Below are 22,351 nucleotides of genomic sequence, written 5' to 3'. Positions count from 1 at the left end.
GTAAAAGGGCTGACAACCAATGGCGGCGCAGCTGTTGGCTAATGGCGGCGGACGGGAGGCGGGCCCGGCGTCAGCAGAGCCAATGAGAGGAGGAGGAGGTGGTGGCAGCGGAGAACACGTGCGCCGCCAGCCCCGACCCTGGCTCTACGGGGCCGGGGCGGGGGGGGGGGGGGGGGGAGGAGCCCGGTCCGACCGGCCCCATGGGGGTCCCAGCTCAACCCCCACCACGGGTCCTGCTTCAAACCCCCCACCGCCTCACGAGGGGACCGGTTTAACCCCCCTTTCCCCAGCCCCATGGGGTACAGGGTCCCCAATTAACGCTCCCCCCCCCCGCAGATCTATGGGGTGGGGGTCCAATCCCCCGCCCCCCCCCCCCGAAGGGCAGCACGGAAGAGGGGGTGCCGCACCCACAGGCATTTATTTGACACCTAAACCTTGCTACAACCAGCAATGCAGAGGAGGAGAGAAAAGGGGTGGGGGGGGAGAAAGAAAATGGGGGGACACAAAGAAAATGGGGGGCAGTTGGGAGGGGGGGGGAGAGGTCGTCCCTCAGGCCTCCAGCAGCTTGCCGAGGAAGCGGAGGTTGAGGATCTTGAGCTGCTCCTCCAAGTCCATGCGGACGATCCCGTCCTCCCCGTCGATGCTGAGCAGGATCCCGGTGGCTTCACGGTCCTCCCCCAGGATCACCTTTACCTGCAGGGGGTGGGGGGGCAGGGAGGCATTAGTTGGGGGCAGGGTAGAAATGGGGGAGAAAGGAGACCTTGGGGTGGTGGTGGGGGTCCCGGAGGGGCTTGGAGGGTGGCAGATGGGTTGTGGGGTCGCAGAGAGGATCTAGAAAGGTCCACAAGGGACCACGGGGTGGTGGGGGGATGTGTGGGGGAGTGTTGGGGGGCCAGGGGGGTCCCAGGAGGGGTGGGGGGCCTCTACCTTGTTGCTCTTGGTGGGGGTGACGGGCTCCAGGTGCTCGCTGGAGATGCTCACCACCTTCTCGCTGTCCTTCAGGTAGACGGAGCACATCCCGCCCTACGGGCACAGAATAGGGGGAGTCAGCATCACCATGTGTATCCCCCCCCAACCCTAAAACCACCCCCCAAACCTCCCCTGGGGGTCTCACCGTGACGCTGCGGATTACACCGGTCTGTCCCACGGCCTGACTGTCCAAGTAGGTGTCACGGACCTTCACCTGGATGTCGGTGGTCACCCAGTCGCTGGAGCTCTGCTCGATCCCCGATCCAGGGGTGTGTGGGTTGTACCCCCCCGGAGAGGGGGCCCCGGGGGTCATGGGGCTGTAGCCCACTGGGCTGGGGCTGGGGCTTGCCTGGGGGAAGAGAGGAGTCAGTGTTGGGGGGTGCAGGGGGACTATGAGGGGGGTTTGGGGGTTGTAGGGAGTTTAGGGGGGTGTAGGTGAGCTACAAGGGGAGTTGGGGGGGGTGTAGGGGGGCAATGAGAGTGTTTAGGGGAGCAACAAGGGCGTTTAGGGTGTTATATGGGGGTGTTGGGGATTGTAGGGGTGTTGGGGATTGTAGGGGTGCTATGAAGGGGTTTCGGGGGGGGTGTAGGGAGGCTATGAGGGACTTTAGGAGCTTCAGGGGGGGCTATGAGGGGTGTAGGGGGGCTGGGGGGTACCTGGTAGGCCATGGGTGACGGCGTGGGGTGGTAGCTGGCCGGCGAGTGGGTGTTCTGATAGCCCACGGGGCTGGGGGCCACTTGGTGGTAGCTCTGGGGGCTGGGGCTGGGCTGGTAGGAGCCCTGCGGCGATGGGACGGCGTACGGCGAGAACTGGTCCGTGTTGTACCTGGGCGGGCGGGGGGTGCAGAGAGGAAAGGAGAGGTGGCACCCCCAGGGCATGATTTGGGAGGGCTCCAGGGACAGGGTTTGAGGATTTGGGCTCCTCCAGGGCCAAGACTGCACCCTGGGGATACACTTTTCCCCCCGGGGCCAAGGTTCAGGGTCCCCCAGGAGCACAGTTCTCCCTGCCAGGAGCACAACTGCCCCTCAAGGCTGCAGTTTGGGGTCCCCCAAAAGCAGGTTTCTCCCAGGGTTGTGGTTCAAAGTCCTCTGGGGCTGCAGTTTCACCCTGGGACTCTGATTCAGGTGCCATGACCCCAATACTGAACCAGTTTGGGGTCCCCCAAGAGTAGTTTCTCCCCACAGCATCGTGGTTTGGGGTCCCCCGGGAGCAGTTTCCCCCCAGAGCAGTGGTTCGGTGTCCCCTGAGTCCTGCCGTGGGGTAGAGGGAGCACTTACATGGCTGGTGTTCCGGGGGTCTGGGGGTTGTAGGGCTGGTTGACCTGGGGAGACGAGGGGTCGGGGTAGCCAGGGGTCTGGGGGTTGGGGGTGCCCCCATAGCCCTGTGGTGAGGGTGTGGGCTCGTCATCGAAGCCGTACTCGAAGTCCTCGTCGGCCCTATGGGGGACGGATGGGTGTCATCGTCACAGCAGGGCTGTCACAGTGGCCAGGGACCCCAAAATGGGGTTGTCCCAGTGAGGGGGACCCCCCTGTACCCACCTGGAGGGTGTGTTGGGGTTGTTGGGGTCCCAGGCGCCGCTTTGGGCGGGCGTGCGGCTGCCATCATGCAGCGGCGTCTGCGAGCCATAGTGTGGCGTGCGGCTGCCTGCAAGGGTCCCACAGCGGCTCCGTCAGCCCCTGTGGCTGCAGGGCCCCTCTACACCCTCCCCCAAGCCCCCTTTCTCCATGTTGCTGGTCCTACTTCAGCTCCGCCACCTCCAGAAGATCACCCTGGGAGTCTCCTCTGTGTCCCCCAAGATCCCATCTCATCCTGATCCATCCCCCTTCAAGCCAGACCTGAGTCCCTGTGTCCCTGGGGTCCCCCCAATTCCTGTCCCCTCCATCACTGTGTCCCCCTCATGTCCCCCAAGGTCCCACTTCATCCTGGTGCATCCCCCCCAAGGCCACCCCCAAGCCCCCCCTAATCCCTATTACCTCTATCCCCTCCCTGTCCCCCAAGGTCCACCCCCCAAGCCACACCAGGGTCGCCCTAATCCCTGTCCCCTACATCCCCCGACGTTCCCCCACACCACTCACCGTCATGCAGGGGGGTCTGCGAGCCATACATGGGGGTGCGGGAGCCAGAGCCATACATGGGGGTCTGGGAGCCGTACATGGGGGTGCGCCCGTAGGCTGACGTCATCCCACCTGGGCGCCGTGAACCCCTGCGGGGACACGCAGGTGTCAGGGGACGGGGACATGGTGCCAGCGGGGGGGCAGAGACCCCCTAAAAGAGCCCTGCTTGTGAATGCAGGTGTCACCCACCCCCAAGGGAGGTCCTGGCCCAAGTGTCGCCACCCCTGAGGACCACCCTGATCCATCAGAGCCGGGGGGGGGTGTCTCCAAGGGCGACCCTGACCCCGGTATCCCCATCCCCTGCAACTCACACAGTGGTCAGGCGCTGGCGGTCCACCGAGATGGTCTGGCAGGTGGAGTGTAGCTCCACGCGGGCTGTCGACTCCGTCGCGTCCTTCACTACCCCGATGTAGCCTGCGGGGCGGGATGGGGGCTCAGGGTGGGGGTCCAGGCATCCCTGAGGCCCCCTCCCCTGTTTGGGGGGGACAAACGGGGGCCCAGCGCCCCATCAGAAGGCACCCACCTTTGTAGGGTCCTTGGGAGATGCGCACCGTCTGCCCAATGAGGTCATTATCCCGCCGCCCGCGGCCACGGCTCATGCCACCGCCACCAAAACCACCGCGTTGGCCTGCAGGATTGAGATGGGACTCAGCGGGGAGGGGTCCTTGGGGACACCCCTGCGGCCTCCAGTACACCCCCAACACTCACCAGCCCCGCTGGGGTGCATCGGGCTGCTGATACGGGGGCTCATGGGAGCAAAACCACCCACGGTAAAGTTCGTGACATCCCGCGGCTGCAAGAGAGAGAAAACGGTGCCTGGAGAGGGGGGCAGCAGCAAAACCAGGGGGCTGTAGCCTTCCCTGGCAGTCCATGGGGGTATCCCTGGTGCATCCCCACCTTGGAGCCCCCCGCCAGGACGAGGTGCCGGGTCTTGCAGACGAACATGCCGCCATTTTCCACCAGCTTTTTGCAGTGCAGGAAGGCGAAGCCCCGGAAGAGGTGCCGGATCTCCCCCTCACGGCCCTGCCCCGGTAAAAGGCAGGGGTTAAACTCCGGTAAAAAGGTGGGGCGAGGGCATGACCCGGTGATGGGATCTCCCCTCAGCAATAGGGAGGACCCAGGGGGATGCTAGGAGGGATCTGGTGTTCCCTTGGTGCCAGTAGGGATGCAGGGTGGTACTAGGAGGGACCCAAATATACCAGGGATGTCTTCACAGTGCCAGGAAGGACCCAGCTCATCCCAGGGACAGTCCCTGAAGCAGGGACAGACCCAGAGCAGCTCTGGCAGGGACCCAGAACACCCCTGGGGGGTCCCAAAGCACCAGAAGGGGCCCATCACACCCCCAAAGCCCCTACCGAGTGAGGCCCGTCTATGACTTTGACAATGTCCTTGACGTGGATGTTGTTCTGCTCCGAGTCGAGGGCGACGGCGAAGCGGTTGTCCTTCTTCCTGGTGACAGCCTGGTGCCGCACTGTCACCACCTTCCCGTACATGTTCAGTACCTGCGGGGACAGGGAGAGGGTGGGAGAGAGGTGGCCAAAAATGGGGACCCCCTGGGGCAGGGGACGTAGCTCTGGCACAGGGATGAGCATGGAAACCCCCTGGGACACAGATGTGGCTCCTCCGGGTGTCCCTGGGGAGCTGGGACTCACCTGGAATGTCTCCCGCTCCAGGCGGACAATGACACCCACTGTTTGGGGGTCCAGCTGCACCAGCTCACCCCACTCGTGCTGACCCCCTACATCCACGCCAGACGCCGTCTCTGAGCAGAGCTGCAGGTCCCGTGGCAGAACCTTGAGCTGGTGGCAAAAAGCGTGAGAGACAGCCATTTCACATCTTCTCCCCAAAACCCAGTCTGTTTCGGGCCAAGACACAGCACCAAACCGGACTTTTCACCCCCAAATACCTCGTGCATGGTGAGGTCAGAGAAGAGGATGACAAAGTTTTCCTCCACCCTCACGATCAGCCCTGTGTCGCCCTCAAAACGCCCCGCGATCACCTTGACGTGGTCACCCATCTTGAAATACTTCCGCAGCTCCTGAGCTGGGAACTCTAGCATGTCCTGAGGGTGGAAGAGAAGGCTGTGGGCATGGCAAGAAGGGGCTGGGGTGGTCCCAGGGTGGCCACAGCGGCCGCAGGAGGCACCCAGTGTTGCCCCCTCGGGACCCTCTGACCTTCAAGTCCTCATGTTTCGGCATGATGGTGATCTTGTTGCCGTCGACGCTGAGGATTTTGCCTTGCAGGTTGATCAGCTCACCCTCGCACACCTCCACGTTGTCGCCGGGCTGGAAGTTGTGCTCTCGTTCCTTCCCTGTGGTAATGGTGGAGACAGTGAGGGGACGGCGCTGCAGGGGGGACAGCGGGGGGATGACGGCAGTGGCACCCACTTACCTGTGCTCTCTGTCACCACCTCCAGGTCAATGCCTTCGGGCTGGTCCTCAAACTTCTCCAGCTCCGACAGGGTGGGCTTCACCCCCTCCGTTATCTGCCAAGAGTGGAAACAGTGGCCAAAACCAACCCAGTTGAGGAGCTACTGGCCTCCCACCACCCCTCAGCGTTAGAAAGGAGGTGGTTTTGGGGGAAAACCAGCAGGTTTGGTGTTCAAACCCCAGCACAGCAGGGCAGTGGCGCTCACCACAGCTGACATGGCAAAGCTTTTGAAGAGGAATCCCTTGCGGCTGTAGCGATTGCCTTCGAAGATGAGAAAGTCACCATCAGATGCCACATCACCTCCTAGGGACCTGGGACAAAACCAAAATCACCCCCTTGGTAGGCAAGAGCCCCCCCCGGGACAAAAGCCCTCCTTGGCGAGGGCAGCTCCCCCAGTGGGGGCTTTTTGGGCAGCATCTGATGTCCCCTGGCATGGTGATGGTCGCCTACCGAATCTTCTCGGCATCAAAGAGCCGCTGCGGGGGTCGCTTGAACTTTTTCCTCTTGGCGAACCAGTCTTTCTGTGGGGCAGGGGGCAGTAGGGGGTGAATGAAGGGCAGTGACACGGTGGCGGCGGCAGCGCCAGCACCTGCACGGCACAGGCCTGCTTACCAGGCTCATGCGGGCTTTGATCCGGTCGAAGTCGATGCGAGGGATCATCTTGAGGGAAATCTGGTTCTGGCTGGGCTCCACGTAATCCACCTGGGGCGGGGGCACAAATGCAGGGTGAGCCAGGTGTGTGTCCCCCACCATGGTGTCCCCATCTCCTTCTGCTTCTCACCTGGGCGATGTCATCCTTGTAGATCCCTCTTTTGAGGCGCACCCAAGATTTGGGCTTGAGGTTGGTGACCTCCTTCACCACTTTGAGGACATCTGTCATCTCCTTGATGGGGACCATCTGCTGGTTCCAGTAGCCCATGCGCAGGTTGCCCACACCCTCGATCGCCTGCTTGACATGCGTCTGCTTGTAGGCCTCCACGTAGATGTAACCCTTGACGTGCTCGGGGGCCACCACTGACTTGATCTGCAGGGGCTGGAGGACGAGGGAACACACTGGGGACATGTTGGGGACACCACGGCACTGTCACCCCACCACTGGCTACAGCCTGGCTCCCCCGCAGCCTCACCGTGTCGGTGAACTGGTAAGCGATGAATTTCCGCATGAGAGCGATGGCCGTGGCGCGTTCCTCACCAATCTGGGGACGAAAATAATGTTTTAGAGTTGGAGATACATGGCTCCTCCTGCCACCACACTGAGTCCCCCCTGAACGTACCTTGCATTTGACGGTCCAGAGATTGGGGTCCCTGCGCAGGGGTGAAGAGGGAAACGCCGTTACAGAGTGTCTTGTCCCGATTTCCTCCTTTCCCCCCCAAACCACATGGGTTTCCCGCCCCTCCTCGGTGAGACTCACTTGACTCCTGGCAGGAGCTGTTGCTGCGTGATGTCATCCGAGAGCTCATCAGAACCACCGTAAACGCTGAAAAAAGGGAAAATTATAAAAAAAATAATTAAATGAGAGGCGGTGGGGAGAAAAGGGAGCTGCTCCCTCTCACACTGGGGATGGGGATGGGGACTCACGTCTCTCCCACTGAGGACTTGGCATATTTCTTCATGTAATACTCGCCCAGCTCCTCCTCACGCTGATCCCTGGGGAGATAAAAGGAGCGGGAGAGGCATCAGCTCAGCTGCCACCACCCTGCCAGACAGACAGACGCACAGACAGAGCTGCAGTCACCTCCAGAGGTTCTGCAGCCGCCGAGCGCCAGAGCGATCCTCATCCAGCACCACGTTATCAATGTTGGAAGCTGTGAGAAAGAGGAAGGTCAGGATCTTGCCCCAGGGGGATGGTGCAGGGGGGTGGGCTGTGCTTGCTTGGCCCCAGAGTAGGGGGGGACCCCAAGGGGATATGGGGGGGGGGTGGTGGGGTGATCTGGGCTTACCTTCGATCTCTTCTGCTCAGGAACAAGGAGTGGCGGTGGAGAATGGAGCAAATAATAGCAGCAAAACCACCCACGGGTGAGGGGGGAACAAAGGGGAAGGAATCAAAATTCAGACGGCAGCACAAGGGGGTAAAAGGGAGGGGGAAATAAAAGCAAAAGAAAGACCCAGGCGAGCGCAGATGAGATGTGCTGAGCAGACGGACATGGGGAGGGAAGCATGGATGGACAACAGGAGGTGGAGGAGACACGCCATCCTTCCCTCCCCCCTCAAGGGATGGATTTTGAGGGGGGGAAAAAGGGGCTGGGAGGAGAGGGAAGAGCCAGAGGATGGGGGTTGGCCCCCAAAGAACTGCACTTCCATCTACCTCCTCAGGCCTCCGGGGGAGGGAAGGGACCTGGGGGGAGCCCCCAAAGCAGGATGGGGACACTCCTCACCTTTCTCCAGGATGTCCTCGGCCCCGTCCTCCCACTGGTCCTCATCCTCGTACTCGTCATCCACGTCTGGGGGGAATCAGGGTGGTGAGTGGGGCCAGGGTGCAGCAGCAATACCCCACAACACCCCGGAGGCCCCCCCAGCTCACCGGCCTCATCCAAGATGAAGCCGCCATGGCGTGGCTTTTTAGCCGGCCGGTCGTCATCTTCTTCCTCTTCCTCCTCGTCGTACTCCTCCTCCTCTTCCTCCTCCTCCTCCTCAGCCTCCTCCTTCTCACTGCCGGCCACGCTGGCGCGCTCCTCCTCAGCCTAGGGGGTTTGAGAGGGGTGAGGGAGAACACCCCCCCACACACACACCCCCGCCAGCTGCAGCCTTCGGCCTCACCTCGTTCTCCTCCACCTCCTCGGCCTCGCTGCTGCGCTCGCTCTCGTCCTCCGAGAAGTTGCTGTCGTCGCTGTCTGACATGGCGGTGCTGGGAGATCTGGAGGAAGAGATGGGGGAGTCCCACGGGGACGAGCAGGGGGTCTGGGGGTGTCCCGGGGGTAGCTGGGGGCAGAGGCAGGGAGATGGGGGGGTGTCCTGAGAGGCAGGCAGGGGGGGTCTGCGGGTATCCTGCAGGGCCTGAGAGGTGGGCAAGGGAGGCCGGCGGTGTCCTAAGGGGGTCTGGGTCTCTTCTGGGGGGCCAGGGGGGTGGGCAAAGGTGTACTGACGTGTGAAATGGGGGTGTCCCGGGGTGGGACGGGATGCAGAGGGGTACGCCCCCCCCCGGCTCAACCCCACACCGGGGAACAGCCCTACCAGCAACCCCCACCAGGAGCCTGAGCACCAGATCTGGGATTATCCCCCGGTAAATCCTATCCCCCGAGGGGAGGGGCGGGGGGGGGGGGGGTCCTACCACCGTCGCCGCCTCCTTACCCCCGGAGGGAACGGCGGAGGACTCGGTTCGGTTCGGTTCGGCTCCGCTCTAGGCCTCGGCCCGGCCTCCCTCCTAGGCCCCGGCTCCGCTCCGCTACCGGCTGCGGTCCCGCCTCGGCCCGGCACGGCCCAGCTCCCGTCCCTGATCCCGGTCCCTGATCCCGGTCCCGATTCCCGGATCCCGCCTCTGCCTCTCGCGAGAGCCACCCCAGCGTCACGTGACGGGGGGGGTGTGGGTGTGTGTGGAGCCACCCGCCGTTCACGTTGCTCTGATTGGCAGAGCACGACGGCGGCGCGGAAGGGTCAAAAGGAGGCGGCGCGAAGCCAGCGACCGCGCTACTCGTGCGGGGAGGGGCGGGGCCGGCGGCGGAAGGGACGTCACGCCGCCGGGCCGTGACATCACCGCGCCGTCACGGGGCAGCCGCTGAGCAGGGAAGTGACCCCACGGACGCCTGGGTCCTGCGTGGGAGGGGGCAGAGTCCCCCCACGCCTCGGTCCCCACTCCAAGCGGTCCCGCCATGAGCACAGAGGAGCCGGTATCAGAGAGAAACAGTTTTATTTACCAAAACCCAGGTGTTTTTCCCCCAAACCCAAGGGGTCCGGCACCCCCATGCCCCCTTCTTCCCAATTATAGCCCCCCCACGAGGGTCAGCACCCCAAAACCCAGCACTGGGACCCCCATATCCACGCTCAGACCCCCACGCTGAGCACCAGGACCACCCAAGCCCCCTGTATCTGCATTCAGATCCCCGTGGGAGTTTTGGGGGGACTCCAGCACCCCTGTGGTTTTTGGATCCCCCCAAAAATCAGGGATTTTTGGTCCCCCCCAAAAATCAGGGCTCCCCCATGGGGGTCAACACCCCTCCACACAGTATGCCTGCACTCAGACCCCTGCACATGGTACCAGGACCCCTCAATCCCCCCGTATCTGCCCTCAGACCATCATGCGAGGTCTGGGAGGGGTCTGTGATCCCCGTGGACATCCCCCCCCCCCCCTCCCAAACACTCAGGGTCCCCCCGGTGGGGGAAGCTTGCCAGTGATCTTGTTGGCTCCCTCCAGCAGGGCGTTGTGGATGTCCTTGGCACCAGCGATTTGGGCCTTGATGAGGGGCAGGTACTGGGTGTAGGGGAGGGTCTCGCCTGCCCCCCCCTCGCCTTTGGGGGCTGCCGGCACCAGGGCGGGGGCGTGCTTGGCGCTGTCAAAGCTCTGCGAGAGGCACTCGTGGGCCAGGCGCTGGGGGGGAACACAAAGGGGGGTCACTGGGGGTGGGGGGCACAGCAGAGGGGACAAGACTGGGGAGGCAGGGATGGGACGAGGGGGTGAAAATGGTGCTGGGGGTGCAGAATTGCTATGGGGACTGGGGTCTGGGGGGGCACCAACATCACTGGGGGTGTGGGGAGCACACTGGGGGTGTCTCGGAGGGAGAGGGACAGCCGGGGGGCGGGGTGTGTGTGTCACTTACAAGGCAGAGCTCCAGCTGGTCACAAAGGGCGTAGAATTCCTCCAGGCTCTTGTCGAAGCGCTGCAGGGCCCCATCGGCGCTCTTCCTGTGAGGGGGCCACCGTCACCCCACTGCCACCCGCCGGGGTGGCACAGGGGGACTGGGGAACGCTGGGAAGAGACTGGGGGGCTGCTGGGGGGAATGGGAGGCAGTGGAGGAAGATTGGGGGGCATGGGAGTGGGGCTGGGGGTGAGTGGGATGGCATTGGGGGGTACTGGGATGGCACTGGGGGGTACCAGGGTGTATTGGGATGGCATTGGGGGATAGTGGGGGGTACTGGGATGGGGCTGGGGGAAGGTCACTCACTGCCCGTTGTCGATGCTGGAGTTCTGCACCAGGTTCTGCGCCGCCACTTTCATCAGGGTCTGGGGAGGGGGGGAAGAGGGTAAGGGGGGACACGGGCACCCCGAGGGGGTCACAGGCAGCACCCTAGCTCCCACCGCGGCCCCAAGCGTGTCACCTGGCAGTGGTGACTCATTCACTGGGAGGACACACTGGGGAATGGGGGGGATGGGGACACCCCTAGCACATGATCCCCCAGGACCCCTATTACCAGCACAGGGACCCCTTGGGACTCCCCAAAAAGGGACATGGGGTCAGCGACCCCCCCCAGGACCCCCATTACGAGCACAGGGATCCCCCCAGCCCCCTGAGGGACCCTCCCCACCAGGTCCGGCCCCGCCCCCCGGCGGAAGACCACGCCCCCCGCCATGGCAGGACCTGGGTGTTGCTCGGCCACGCCCCTGCCCGGCGGCAGGCCCCGCCTCATGCAGGCAGCATACCGCTCACGGCAGCAAGCCCCGCCTCCCCTCGGCGGCAGGCCCCGCCCCATGCCTGCGGGAGACGGCCCGCGGCGGCAAGTCCCGCCCGCTGCCGGCGGCAGACCCCGCCCACCTGCAGGCTCTCCTTCAGCTGGGGGATGAGAAGGCGGAACCGCTGCACCGGGTCGAAGTCCTGCGCCTGCGCAGCCGCCACCTGCGCCGGCAGCGGCGGCCCCGGGGGCTGTCCCGGTCCCGCAGCCTGCCCCGGCCCCGGTCCGGGCCCGGGAGCGGTGGGTAGAGGCGGCGGCGGCGGCGCGGGGGCGGCGGGCGGCCCCGGGCCCGGCCCCGGGCCCGGCCCCGTCGGTGTCGGCTGCGGGGGCGCCGCCATCTTCCCGGCGCGCGCCCTGCTTCCCGCTCCCGGCCGGCCGCGCGCGCCGGGAAGTGACGTCGCGGCCGGGGGTCCTGGCGCCGCCCGGAAGTAGCTGCCTCCGACGGCGCCTGCGCAGGGCCCGGTCTCGGCCCCGCCATGGCTCCCACCATCCAGACGCAGGCGCAGCGGGAGGAGCCGGGCCACAGGTACGGTGGCGTCACGGGCCTGACGTCATGGCCGGCTTCGTGCCGTCACGGGGTGGGGGATGCGGAAACCTAGGTGCCCTTCTGACGTCGTACCGCGCGTGGGGGGTGTGTCCCTGACAGCTGAGCGCCCTCATGGCGTCATAGCGCACGTGGGGAACTTGGGGTTCCCAGACCCCCGGGCTCTGTCATGACGTCATAGCGCTCGGAGGTGGCGGGGGGGAGACGGGGTCCCGGACGCCTGCGTCCCGTCGTGACCTCACACGCGGGGAGGGGGACACACGACGTAATCCCGGGTCCCTTCGTGGCGTCATGGCCGCCACGGGCACGGTTCTGGACACCGGGATCCCCTCATGACATCACGTTGTATGTGGGGAGGGGTGGGGGCGGGCCGGGACGCCCCTGGGTTCTCTGGTGAGATCATAGCGCAAGGTTGGTGTCCCCCTCATGACGTCATAGCGCACGCACACACGGAGGGGGGTGTCGGGGGTCCCAGTTGCCTGGGTCCCCCCGCTCCCCTCCCCCTCCTGCAGGCCCAGCTCCCACCGGACGCTGCCCGAGAGGTGAGTGGGGGAGGTCGGACCCCGGGGGTCCTTTGGCAGAGAAGGGGGCCCAGTGCCACCCCGTGGGGGTCCCCCCGTGTTTTGGGGACCCCCCCCGACCTCCCCTCCCCCCCCCCCCCCCCAGGTCGGGCGTGGTCTGTCGGGTCAAGTACTGCAACAGTCTCCCTGACATCCCCTTCGACCCCAAGTTCATCACCTATCCCTTCGACCAGAACCGGTACGGGGCGGTCCTCAGCGGTGTGTGTGTGTGACCCCCCCACACCCCCCTGTGCCCCAATTTGGGCCATAAAATGGGTGGTTGGGGGGCTGGGGTGGTGGTTTGGGGAAGGGGATTCAGGCAGGATTGGGGTACTCCCTGGCTCCTGTAGCACAAAATGGGGGGTGGGGGGGCATCTGGGATGTTTTGGGCGTTCATTCAGTGCTAAAGGAGGGGTTTGGGGGGGGGCCGGGGTGCTTTGATCCCCCCTTGGTTTATGGGAGGGGGTGTTTGGGAGGGTGTTGGGTAGCTGGAGTGCATTTGGGGGGTGTTTTAGGAAGGAGTGTTTTTTTTTGCGGGGTGTTTGGGGTTTTCTTAGGAGGGGCGTTGGGGTTTTTGGGGGGGGGGGTTGGGGTGCCTGGACATGCTCCCCCCCCCCAGGTTTGTGCAGTACAAGGCGACGTCGCTGGAGAAGCAGCACAAGCACGACCTGCTGACGGAGCCCGACTTGGGCGTCACCATCGACCTCATCAACCCCGACACCTACCGCATCGACCCCAGCGGTGGGAAGGGCGGGAGCACCCCCCAATTTAGGGGGGTAACCCAGATTTGGGGAGGGGAGGTTACAGGTGGGGAAAGGCGGGGGGCACATCCACCCCCTGGGCTGAGGGACACCCCTGGGAGCTCCCTGAGAGGTTGAGCTGCCAGTAGGGGTTGGGAGGGGGATTGGGGGGGGACCCCAGAATTGGTGGGGGACCGCAACACTGTGGGGGGGGGGAGCCAAATTTCCCTTTCTTCCACCCCCCAGTGCTTCTGGACCCAGCGGATGAGAAGCTGCTAGAAGAGGAGATCCAAGCACCCACCAGCTCCAAGAGGTAACAGCATCCCCTCAAAACCGGGCTGGGGTGACACACATGGCACTCCCAAACCTCTGGGGGGCCGCCCCCACATCATACCGTGCCCCCCCTCTTCCGCAGGTCGCAGCAACACGCCAAGGTGGTGCCGTGGATGCGCAAGACCGAGTACATCTCCACCGAGTTCAACCGTTACGGCGTCTCCAATGAGAAACCTGAGGTCAAGTGAGTGCTGGGGGGGACTCCTGGAGGGGTCCCGGGGGGTACAGCCCCCTGCCCCCCCTCAATCCCCTCCTCCGTGTCTGTGTCTCCCCCCACCCTGCCCAGGATCGGTGTGTCAGTGAAGCAGCAGTTCACAGAGGAAGAGATATACAAAGATCGTGATAGCCAGATTGCTGCCATCGAGAAGACGTTTGAGGATGCCCAGAAAGCGGTGAGGGGGGGGAGTTTTTTTTTGCCCCCCCCCGGGGTATCTGGGGGTCTCCCCGGGATTTTGGGGGAACACACATAGCCTTGACACCCTCCTGTGTCCCGCCCGCAGATCACGCAACACTACAGCAAGCCTCGCGTCACCCCCGTTGAGGTCATGCCTGTCTTCCCTGACTTCAAGGTAGGAGAGACACCATGAGGATGCTCTCGGCAGCGGGGGGACACACATGTTGAGGACCCCCCCCAGTGTGTGGGGTACACACCCCAATCCCCCCTCCCCCCCCATGATACTGTCCTACGGGGGAAACTGAGGCACAGACCCCCTGGGGTAGCGGGCAGTTTTTGGGGCAGAACGGTGGTTTTGAGGTCCGGGGGGTGTTGACCCCCCCCCCCTCACTTTTTGGCTCCCCTGCCCCCCTTTTTTTACCCCCCAAGATGTGGATCAACCCCTGCGCCCAAGTCATCTTCGACTCGGACCCAGCCCCCAAGGACACAAGTGGCCCGGCTGCGCTGGAGATGATGTCCCAGGCCATGATCAGGTGCTTGGGGGCGGGGAATGACGCCACGTTTTGCGGGGTGGTTGTCTCTGCTCACCCACCCCCCACCCCCTTTAACCCCTTTCTGCCCACAGGGGGATGATGGATGAGGAAGGGAACCAGTTCGTGGCTTATTTCTTGCCCGTGGAGGAAACGCTGCGCAAGCGGAAGCGGGACCAGGAGGAGGAGATAGATTACGCCCCCGAGGACGTGTATGGGGGGGGCCCTCTGTATCTGGGGGGGCACAGGGAAGAGATTTGTGGGGGGGAGTTCCACAGCTTTGTGGAGGACAAACCAGCACCCTGGCAGCACCTGCTAGGTTTTGGGGGGCTGCTTTGCTTTGGCAGATAGGGGGGCAGTGTCTTCTCAGCCCCCACACATGCCCCCCCCCCATGTCTCCCCCCCCCTTCAGGTACGACTACAAGATTGCTCGGGAGTACAACTGGAATGTGAAGAACAAAGCCAGCAAGGGCTACGAGGAGAATTACTTTTTCATTTTCCGTGAGGGTGACGGAGTCTACTACAATGAGCTGGAGACCAGGTGGGGCTTGGGAGGGGGGTACTGGGAGCCCCCACCTGGGTAATGGGGACAGTGGGAGGGGTTTCCCCTTCCCTGGGGGCTCGTTGGGTGTCCTTGAGCAGCCTAGAAGGGGGGGAATGGGTGGTGTGGGGAGGGTCCTGGGGGGGGGGGGTCCCTGGGGGTGCTTAACCCCTGCCCCTCCACCTGCCAGGACAGTGGGGGAGACGGGGGGGGCTGTGGGGGAGGGGGTTGGGGATTCAGGGTCTGGGGGGGGGACGGGACAGGAGGAAGACTTCGGGGTCTGGGGGCTCTGTGGAGTTTGGGAGGGGTCCGGGGGGGATCCCTGGGAGTTGGGAGGGATGGGGGGGGGCCCCGGGGTACCTGACCCCCCCGCTCCCCCCCGCTCCCCCCCCAGGGTACGGCTGAGCAAGCGGCGGGCGCGGGCAGGCGTGCAGTCGGGCACCAACGCGGTGCTGGTGGTGAAGCACCGTGACATGAACGAGAAGGAGCTGGAGGCCCAGGTACAGCTTTGGGGGGGTGTGTGTGATGGGACCCCCCCCACCCCCTCAGGGGGCACCCAGGCATCTGGCTGACACCCCCCTCCCTTACCCCCCCAGGAAGCACGGCGGGCACAGCTGGAGAACCACGAGCCGGAGGAGGAGGAAGAGGAGGAGATGGAGGCTGAGAAGGAGGCAGCAGGATCAGGTATGGGGGGGCTCCCCTGGGGTGGGAGGGGGAGCTCTGGACCCCCCCCCGGGGGGGGGGAACGGACAGGGGCAGAGTGTTAGGGGCCCCCCCAAAAAAATCTCCCCCAATCTCTTTGCCCTCCAGATGAAGAGCGGGAGAAGGGCAGTGAGAGCGAGGGTGGGGGAAGCGGCGAGGAGGAAGAGGAGGCCGAAGGCTCTGGCAGCAGCAGCGAGCGGGGGGGTTCAGCCCGCAGTGAGGAAGAGGATGAGGCTGAAGACGAAGAGGAAGAGGAGGGCAGAGCGGGCCGGCGTAGCGGCAGCGATGCCGCCCGGGCTGCCCGCGATCAGGAGGAGATCTTCGGCAGTGACAACGACGAGGAAGACGAGGAGGAAGAAGAGGAGGAGGAAGAAGATGAAGAGTCTGACGGGGGGGGCAGCGAAGGGGGCCCCCCCCGCAGCCCCCATCTCAGCCCCAGCGAGGCCTCGGAGGAGGATGACAGCCCCAGCGACGCCTCCGACTCCTCCAGTGAGTGAGGGGGGGATTCTCCGGCAGCTCGTAGCGAGGTTGAGCCAGCCCCCCCTGTCAGCCTTTTGGGGTAAAAACCAGGCACTTTGGGTTCATTTGGGTTTTTTTTTCTGTTTAATAACGTAGTCATGGTTACCAGCCATAGTCATAACAAAAGTTATTCATAATAAAATGTATCTAAAATAACGTTTCTATCTCGAAGGGCCGCGGCGCTACGTGTACAAAGTGGGGGGGGGGGGGGGGGGGGGGGGGGGCTGTACCGACGGGGGGGGGGGAGGGGGGGTGTTCCCGGGGCGTCCCCCACCCGGGGGGGGTGCCAACGTGTACCTAAATTTGGGGAGTGCCCCCCCCCCCCCCGGGGCCAAAACAAAATAATATTAATAATAATATAATAATAATAAAGAGAAAAAAAAAGAAACAAACAAAAAACCCCAACAATAACCCAGGATTTGGGGATTATTAAAGATGGTGAAAACGCAACAAACTCCCCCCCCCCCCCCCCCCCCCCCCCAAAAAAGAGGGGCCGGGAGAGCCCCGCCCCCGCACGCAGCCCCTGTAGTGTCAACACAGCCCCCCAACCCCCACGCTCCCCACCCCCCCGCAAGGTCATCGGCCCCCAGGGAGCCCCTCCCTCACGGGGGGCCCCTGCGCCCCTCCCCCCCAGCCTGGGGGGGGGGGGGGCAAGGGGATGAATCCCCCCTCCCGGCTTATTTTAGAGTTGTTCCCCCCCCCACGGTGCGGGGGGCACTGAGGGTGACTGGTCATGGAGAGGGTGACAACCCCCCCGCACCCCCCCCAGTGGAGAGGGTTAAGGGGGTGATCCCCCCCCTATTTGGGGAGGGGGGGGGTGGCGCCATCAGATGGTGGAGGTCTTGTCTGTGCCATCTGTGGGGGGGTTGAGGGTGGCGGGGGTCAGGAGGCACCTGGGTGGGGGGGGGGCCACATCCCTTCCTGTCCCCCCCCAGTGTCCCCTGCCCCGGCCCCCTCATCCCACCTTGTCCCCCTGTATGTGTCCCCCAAAGGCACCTGTGCCTTTGTGTGTCCCCCCCCTACCCCACATCCCCCCCCCCCAATCCCGTGTGACCCCCCATCCCCGTGCCCCCCCCCCCTCACCGCCCAGCGCGTGCTCCGTCATGCTCAGGCACAGGGACTCCAGCGTGGGGTTGATCTCCAGGTCAGTGCCAGGGAGGGGACACTCTGGGGGGGGGGGAGGGGGGGGGCAGAAGACACACACAAGGATGAGGGGGGGGGCCCAGGCCTCCTACCGCCCCCTCCCAGACCCCTGACCCCCCCAAAACCCTCCCAGGGGGGAATCCAAGCATCCTACACCCCCCAAGCAGGGACCAAAACATCCTCCCCTGCCTGTGGGGGGGACAGGACACAAGTCTAACACCCCCCCCCCCCAGGGTGTCCCCCTGCTTTTGCCCCGCCCCCCCCCCCCCCGGGCCCCCACCTACCCTGGGGGAAGGCGAGCAGGGCCTGGGGTGAGGTGTGGACAGGCAGCGAGTGGGTGCGCTGCACCGCGCTGCGGCTCCCCGGGGAGCCCCCGGCCCCCCCGCTGCCAAACCACAGGCTCTGGCAAGGAGGGGGGGGGGAAAGGAAATGACACAGTGTTTATTAGGGGGGGGCACTGGACACCAACACAGGGATGCTAGTGTCCAGGAAGACCCCCCCAAAAAGTTACTCTCAGGGTCTGGGATCCCTGCTTCCCCCCACCATGGGGAGAGCCCAGGGTGAAGAAGCCCCCCCCCCCCCGAAAGGATCCCAGTGAGAGTCCCCCCTCCCTGCAAACAACACCCCCCAAATTCATCCTGCCTGCCCCCCACCCCAACAAATCCCCAAGGAACCCCACATCTGCCCCCCAAACCCCTAAGACCCCCCCGCCAAAACACCCAGGGACTCCCCCACATCTGCCTCCCACCAGATCCCCAAGGATCCCAGCGTTGGGCCCCCCCAAATCCTGTAGGAACTCAGCATCTGCCCCCCCCAGTCCCTAAGACCCCCCAATCCCCCAGCATTGACCCCCCCACACTCGACCCACCCCCAATTCTCAAGAACCCCCATATTTGCCCCCCCCAACCCCTAGGATTCCCCCCCATCCCAAGTACCCCAGAATCCCCCATACCCCAGGAATCCCCCCAAAGAACCCCAGTGCCCATCCCTGTGACCCACCTGGCGTCCCTGGGCACCAAGGGGGGGTCCGCCGAGGGGGGCCCGGGGCGTGGGTGCCCCCCCAGCAGGCCCCAGCAGCCCCAGGCGGGTGGGGGGCAGCGCACGGGGGGGCAATGCGAAGGGACGCTGCCCCCGCCGCCCCCCCGCCCCCCCCACAGAGCCAGCTATGGGGAGCGAGTTGGAGCCGAAGGCCCAGCTGGGGGGACACAGATGGACAAGGGGGGGGGGGGGGGTGTGTCAGGGTGGCACCTGCCCCACCCCCCCAAATCCTGCCCCAGCAGCTCATCCTAAGCCCCTCCCACGGGAAAATGAGGCACCCCAGTTCTCAGGGGGTGGGAAATGGGTCACCCAGGGGACAAACTGGAGCATGGGGGTGTCCTGCGGTGGGGCCGAGACCCCCTCAGACCCCCGCCAAATTGGGGAGGGGGGGCAAACTGGGCCCTGGGGGGGTGAAAGGAGGGGAATAAGGCACCTAGGGGGGGTCTAAGAGCCCGCCAGGGGAGTCCCAAGGGGATAAATGCAGCACCCAGGGGGTCCCAAACCCCGCCAAGAGGGGTGAACTGGGGGAGTGGGATGGGGTCCCAAGGGGAAACTGGTGCATGAAGTGACTGGGGAGGGGGTCCCAGCTGCCCCGTGCCTCAACCCCCCCGCCAAAACACCCACCTACCTCTTGGGGGGCCGATAGCCCGGGCCATCAAGTGGCACCTTCTTGGGGAAGGCGCGGAGCAGCTTCAGGACCTGCTGCTTCCAGGAGAGGAGCCTCTTCTTCTGCGTCTCCGTGAACGCCTGGGGGGGGGCACATGTGGACATGGAGGGGGGGGGGGGCCACATGTGGACATGGAGAGAGGGGGGTCACACGGCCCCACAGTCCCCCCCAAACACCCCCCCAGGCCCTGTTCTACCTCATGGCTCAGGCACTTCTCAAGGAGCTGGAGGTAACTGGTGATATTCTCCTCATCCGGCCGCGACACCAGCAGCTGGGTGCACACTGAGAGGGGGTGGGCAGGGGGGGGGTCACAGAGAAACCCAGATATCTGGGTAACCTGGGACCCTCCTCCTCCAAATGAATCGGGGTGTGTGTGTGTGTGTGTGTGTGTGTGTGTGTGTCTTACCTTTGCCCATGACGCGGGTGAACTGCCCTGGGATGTCTCCGTCGGGGACGGGGGCGGCGGGGGCTTCGGCGTCAGCGGTCGGGTGGGGGGTGAAGGCTTCGGTGGCCCCCGGGGGGGCCCCGTCAGGGGTGCCGTTTGGGGGGGGAGCGGCCGGGGGGGGCCGGAAGGCTTTGATGGGGGTCACCATGATCTGCTGCAGCTCCTGCAGCGCCGTCCACAGGTTTCCCCCCTCCAGGATGTCCTGTGGGAACCGGGGATGTGTTGGTTGACAGGGGGAGAATGTGGGGGACAATCAGATCAGAGACATGGGGACCTCAGGGGGGATCAGGGACCCCCCTCCCACCAGCCCTGGGGACATGAGGGGACAAGGGGCACCCTGTGCCAGCCCTCAGGATGCAGAAGGGAACCCGGGCCACTTCAGTGCCACCCCATGCCACCCCTGGGGACCCCAGGACCACCCCTAGGGACCTGAGAGCCACCCCACTGCCACCCCTGTGGGCCCAAGGGCCACCCCACTGCCACCCCTGGGGATGTGAAGGCCACCCCACTGCCACCCCTGGGGATGTGAAGGCCACCCCAGTGCCACCCCTGTAGGTCCAAGGGCCATCCCAGTGCCATGCCATGCCACTCCTGGGGACCCCAGGGCCACCCCAGTGCCACCCCCGGGGGACCTGAAGGCCACTCTGGTGCCACTCCATGCTACCCCGGGGGACCTAAAGGCCACCCCAGTGCCACCCTGGGGACCCCAGGGCCACCCCATGCCACCCCTGTGGATCCAAGGGCCACTCCAGTGCCACCCCATGCCATCCCTGAGGACAGGAGGGCCACCCCGGTGCCACCCCTGGGGGTCCAAGAGCTACCCCATGCCACCTCTGGGGACCCCAGGGCCACCCCGGTGTCACACCTTCTCCAGCGCCCTGAGGACGCTCTGCCGCTCCCGCAGCTTCTGGATGCTGAGAGCAATCTTATGCCGCGCACCCTTGGTGACGTTCTGCGGGGACAAAGAGGGACAGGTGGGATGGGGGGGTGGAGGGGTTGTCCCCTCACTCAGGGGTGTTGGGGACACGGGTAGGGGGTGTCCCAGGAGGGGACGCCCTGGCTCACCTGCGACTCAAGGTGATGCTCCGTCAGCGTCATCATCTCCTCGTACGTCATTTGGGAAAAAAGCGCCGCGTACTTGTGCAGCCGCAGGCTCTTCAGCCAGGAGGGGACATCTTTGGGGGGGGGGGGGGGGAATGTGACATGGGGGTGGCCATGAAGTGACAAGCCCCCACAGCCCTCCCCCACCACCACCAAGGCCACCCACGGGTGCCCCGTCCCCCACCTTTCATGCCGCTGCCGTCCTCCTGGAAGGTGTTGCGGCCGCTGGCTGTCTCCTCGGTCTGCTCGCTGCCTGAGGAGGCCACGCTGCTCTGGGGCGAGAGGGGCGCATGGTCCCCGAAGGGGGGGCGGGGGGGGACGGGGACAGCAGGCTCATCACCCCCCCCAGGCCATTCATTTCCCCCTCCCTGGGGACTGCCGGGCACCAGTGAGAGGGAACGCTTCAGTGGGCTGGGGTGCAGCTGGCAGGGCAGAGCTGTGGGGATTTGGGGAGGGGGGGTGTCAGGGTGGGCCTGGGTCTCCTCTGAGGGACACCCCTCCCCAGCCCCCCAAGTCTTCTGTGGCTGCCTGGGTCCCCCCTACAGACCCTTCCTCAGCCTTTATTGTTCCCCTCCCAGATCCCTCCTCAGCCCTTAATGTCGTTGTCCCCCCAGCTCCCTCTGCATCCCAAGCCCCCCCAGATCCCCTTCCTGGCCCCCCCTTGTTCCCTCCAGCCTGCTGGCTCACCTCCCAAGCCAAGACCCCCCCCCCCAGCCCCCCGGCTGCTCCTCCAGCCTCCCCTCAGTCCTTAACATGTCCCCAAAGATCTCCTTGGCCCTCAACATCCCCCCCAAGCCCCTTCCCAGCCCCCCTGTCCCCTCCAGTCCCATTTCCAGCCCCCTATCCCCTCCAGACTCCTCACAGGTCCCCCCCAAACACCCCTGTCCCCTCCAGACCCCGCCCTGTACCTCCAGACCCTTCCCTGTCCCCCCCACCCCCTTCCCAGCCTCCCCGTCCCCACCAGAACCCTCCCTGTCCCCCCCCAGCCCCTTCCCAGCCCCCCTGTCCCCTCCAGACCTTTCCCTGTGACCCTCCAAGTCCTTTCCCAGCCCCCCCTGCCTCAACTCACCTGCTCCCCCCAGGCCGTTGCCACTGGCAGGGGGGTGGAAGGGGGGGTGCCCATTCTCCCGGGGGGCTGCCTCAGGCCAGGCCGGTCCCAGCTCGGGGGCCACGTGCTCAGGCCACTCGTGGGGAGGCGGCGGCCGTCGAGGAGCATCAGGGCGGGGGGGTCGTGCCGGGGGGCCGCCGCCGCCGGCCAAACGCTCCTCTAAGTGGCCCAACCAGAGTGCCAAGGCGCTGCGGTCGTCCAGGGTGGTGGCGGGGTGGATGAGGGCGTAGGAGAGGAGCTGACGGCTCTCCTCCACACAGCGGTTGCTCTCGATGGCGTAAGCCAGGATTTTCTGCAGCCGCTTCATGTACTCGGCCTTGGCAGCAGCGTTCCCGGGCTGCAGGAGCGGGAGGTGGGCCAGGAGCAGGGCCACCGCCGCCTCTGCCGGCTCTTGTGGCCACTGGCTGATGGCGGCTGGAGGTGGGAGGGGAGGGAGGAGAGGAAAGCGGTGATGAGGGGGGTGTCAGTGTCACTGTGCAGTTGGGAGGTGTGTGGGGGGATTTGGAGGAAGACAGAGTTAAACCTCCCTCCCCTCCCAGGGTTGGAACTGGGGGAGTAAAACTCTCCTACAGCAAATACAGGGGCCTAAACTGGGGACAAAAACTCCTGGGGGGGTGGTCAGAACCCCTGGGGAATATGGGGATCCCCTGAGCCACCCTAATTTAGCCCAGGAATGCACAGGGAGACCAGACAGGGCACCCAGGAGGGAACCGGAGAGGTGCCTGGGGCCAAAGGGGGAGCCACAAGGTGAGGCAGGGAGCCCTGCGAGGTGCCCAGGGAGCTTTTGAGGTCCCCATAAAACTCCCACAGGGCACCCATGACCACATGGGGAGCCCCTGGTGGGGGGTGGGATGATGTGTGGAGACCCAC

At 65.0% G+C, this 22,351-nt stretch overlaps 4 protein-coding genes across 8 annotated transcripts; 1 reads left to right on the top strand and 3 right to left on the bottom strand.

Moving 5' to 3' along the window:
- Window positions 1-399: 399 nt before the first annotated feature.
- On the bottom strand, window positions 400-9,000 carry SUPT5H (SPT5 homolog, DSIF elongation factor subunit). 3 transcript variants are annotated; one of them, XM_049796575.1, is made up of 30 exons: window positions 8,804-9,000; window positions 8,273-8,369; window positions 8,037-8,196; window positions 7,891-7,956; window positions 7,456-7,467; window positions 7,251-7,320; window positions 7,094-7,162; window positions 6,927-6,992; window positions 6,789-6,819; window positions 6,642-6,710; window positions 6,296-6,547; window positions 6,127-6,216; window positions 5,965-6,035; window positions 5,720-5,825; window positions 5,476-5,569; window positions 5,259-5,395; window positions 4,991-5,146; window positions 4,737-4,883; window positions 4,440-4,586; window positions 3,982-4,107; window positions 3,793-3,877; window positions 3,608-3,712; window positions 3,396-3,498; window positions 3,046-3,173; window positions 2,509-2,614; window positions 2,248-2,406; window positions 1,627-1,795; window positions 1,115-1,318; window positions 928-1,023; window positions 400-693 (listed from the first exon to the last, which is right to left on the bottom strand). In XM_049796575.1, the coding sequence occupies exons 2-30, from the start codon at window positions 8,351-8,353 to the stop codon at window positions 550-552; spliced, it is 3,249 nt and encodes a 1,082-aa protein (XP_049652532.1). In that variant the 5' UTR covers window positions 8,354-8,369; window positions 8,804-9,000; the 3' UTR covers window positions 400-549. The 3 variants fall into 3 exon arrangements, with proteins under 3 accessions (XP_049652532.1, XP_049652534.1, XP_049652535.1); XM_049796577.1 differs by lacking the exons at window positions 7,456-7,467; window positions 8,804-9,000 and having other exon boundaries at window positions 8,273-8,434; XM_049796578.1 differs by lacking the exons at window positions 400-693; window positions 928-1,023; window positions 1,627-1,795; window positions 8,804-9,000 and having other exon boundaries at window positions 1,140-1,318; window positions 8,273-8,434.
- A 342-nt stretch (window positions 9,001-9,342) lies between these two features.
- MED29 (mediator complex subunit 29) lies at window positions 9,343-11,458 on the bottom strand. The gene is made up of 4 exons (XM_049796620.1): window positions 11,200-11,458; window positions 10,612-10,670; window positions 10,267-10,351; window positions 9,343-10,037 (listed from the first exon to the last, which is right to left on the bottom strand). The coding sequence occupies exons 1-4, from the start codon at window positions 11,452-11,454 to the stop codon at window positions 9,810-9,812; spliced, it is 627 nt and encodes a 208-aa protein (XP_049652577.1). The 5' UTR covers window positions 11,455-11,458; the 3' UTR covers window positions 9,343-9,809.
- Window positions 11,459-11,543: 85 nt separating this feature from the next.
- PAF1 (PAF1 homolog, Paf1/RNA polymerase II complex component) lies at window positions 11,544-16,135 on the top strand. Of its 3 annotated transcripts, XM_049796587.1 has the most exons (14): window positions 11,554-11,642; window positions 12,173-12,202; window positions 12,327-12,419; window positions 12,840-12,961; window positions 13,207-13,273; window positions 13,376-13,477; window positions 13,580-13,685; window positions 13,794-13,862; window positions 14,117-14,220; window positions 14,313-14,429; window positions 14,630-14,758; window positions 15,153-15,258; window positions 15,355-15,442; window positions 15,569-16,135. In XM_049796587.1, exons 1-14 carry the CDS (start codon window positions 11,593-11,595, stop codon window positions 15,955-15,957), a joined length of 1,572 nt encoding a protein of 523 aa, XP_049652544.1. In that variant the 5' UTR covers window positions 11,554-11,592; the 3' UTR covers window positions 15,958-16,135. The 3 variants fall into 3 exon arrangements, with proteins under 3 accessions (XP_049652545.1, XP_049652544.1, XP_049652546.1); XM_049796588.1 differs by lacking the exon at window positions 12,173-12,202 and having other exon boundaries at window positions 11,544-11,642; XM_049796589.1 differs by lacking the exons at window positions 12,173-12,202; window positions 12,327-12,419 and having other exon boundaries at window positions 11,570-11,642.
- Window positions 16,136-16,247: 112 nt separating this feature from the next.
- SAMD4B (sterile alpha motif domain containing 4B) lies at window positions 16,248-21,908 on the bottom strand (the record flags this gene model as incomplete). Its single annotated transcript, XM_049794641.1, has 11 exons — window positions 16,248-16,834; window positions 17,063-17,146; window positions 17,407-17,524; window positions 18,122-18,317; window positions 18,789-18,907; window positions 19,024-19,109; window positions 19,234-19,474; window positions 20,138-20,224; window positions 20,338-20,447; window positions 20,558-20,809; window positions 21,443-21,908. Coding segments are annotated over 11 exons (1,788 nt in total), but the record flags the coding sequence as incomplete, so codon positions are not given.
- Window positions 21,909-22,351: the final 443 nt, after the last annotated feature.

This window comes from Accipiter gentilis, chromosome Z, assembly GCF_929443795.1.
Source record: "Accipiter gentilis chromosome Z, bAccGen1.1, whole genome shotgun sequence".
In the NCBI taxonomy this organism is placed as follows: Eukaryota; Metazoa; Chordata; class Aves; order Accipitriformes; family Accipitridae; genus Astur; species Astur gentilis.
The sequence above is the reverse complement of the archived record's forward strand: the minus strand, read 5'-3'. Positions and strand labels throughout refer to the sequence as shown.

Coding starts and splice junctions, on each gene's coding strand:
- SUPT5H (XM_049796575.1), bottom strand. CDS start 8,353: ATGTCAGACAGCGACGACAGCAACTTCTCGGAGGACGAGAGCGAGCGC. Junction 7,163..7,250: donor CGGCTGCAGAACCTCTGGAG/GTGACTGCAGCT, acceptor TTATCTCCCCAG/GGATCAGCGTGAGGAGGAGC. Junction 4,108..4,439: donor TCATAGACGGGCCTCACTCG/GTAGGGGCTTTG, acceptor TTACCGGGGCAG/GGCCGTGAGGGGGAGATCCG.
- PAF1 (XM_049796587.1), top strand. CDS start 11,593: ATGGCTCCCACCATCCAGACGCAGGCGCAGCGGGAGGAGCCGGGCCAC. Junction 11,643..12,172: donor CGGGAGGAGCCGGGCCACAG/GTACGGTGGCGT, acceptor CCCCTCCTGCAG/GCCCAGCTCCCACCGGACGC. Junction 13,478..13,579: donor AATGAGAAACCTGAGGTCAA/GTGAGTGCTGGG, acceptor CACCCTGCCCAG/GATCGGTGTGTCAGTGAAGC.
- MED29 (XM_049796620.1), bottom strand. CDS start 11,454: ATGGCGGCGCCCCCGCAGCCGACACCGACGGGGCCGGGCCCGGGGCCG. Junction 10,352..10,611: donor TCCAGCATCGACAACGGGCA/GTGAGTGACCTT, acceptor GCCCCCTCACAG/GAAGAGCGCCGATGGGGCCC. Junction 10,038..10,266: donor ACCAGCTGGAGCTCTGCCTT/GTAAGTGACACA, acceptor GTTCCCCCCCAG/CGCCTGGCCCACGAGTGCCT.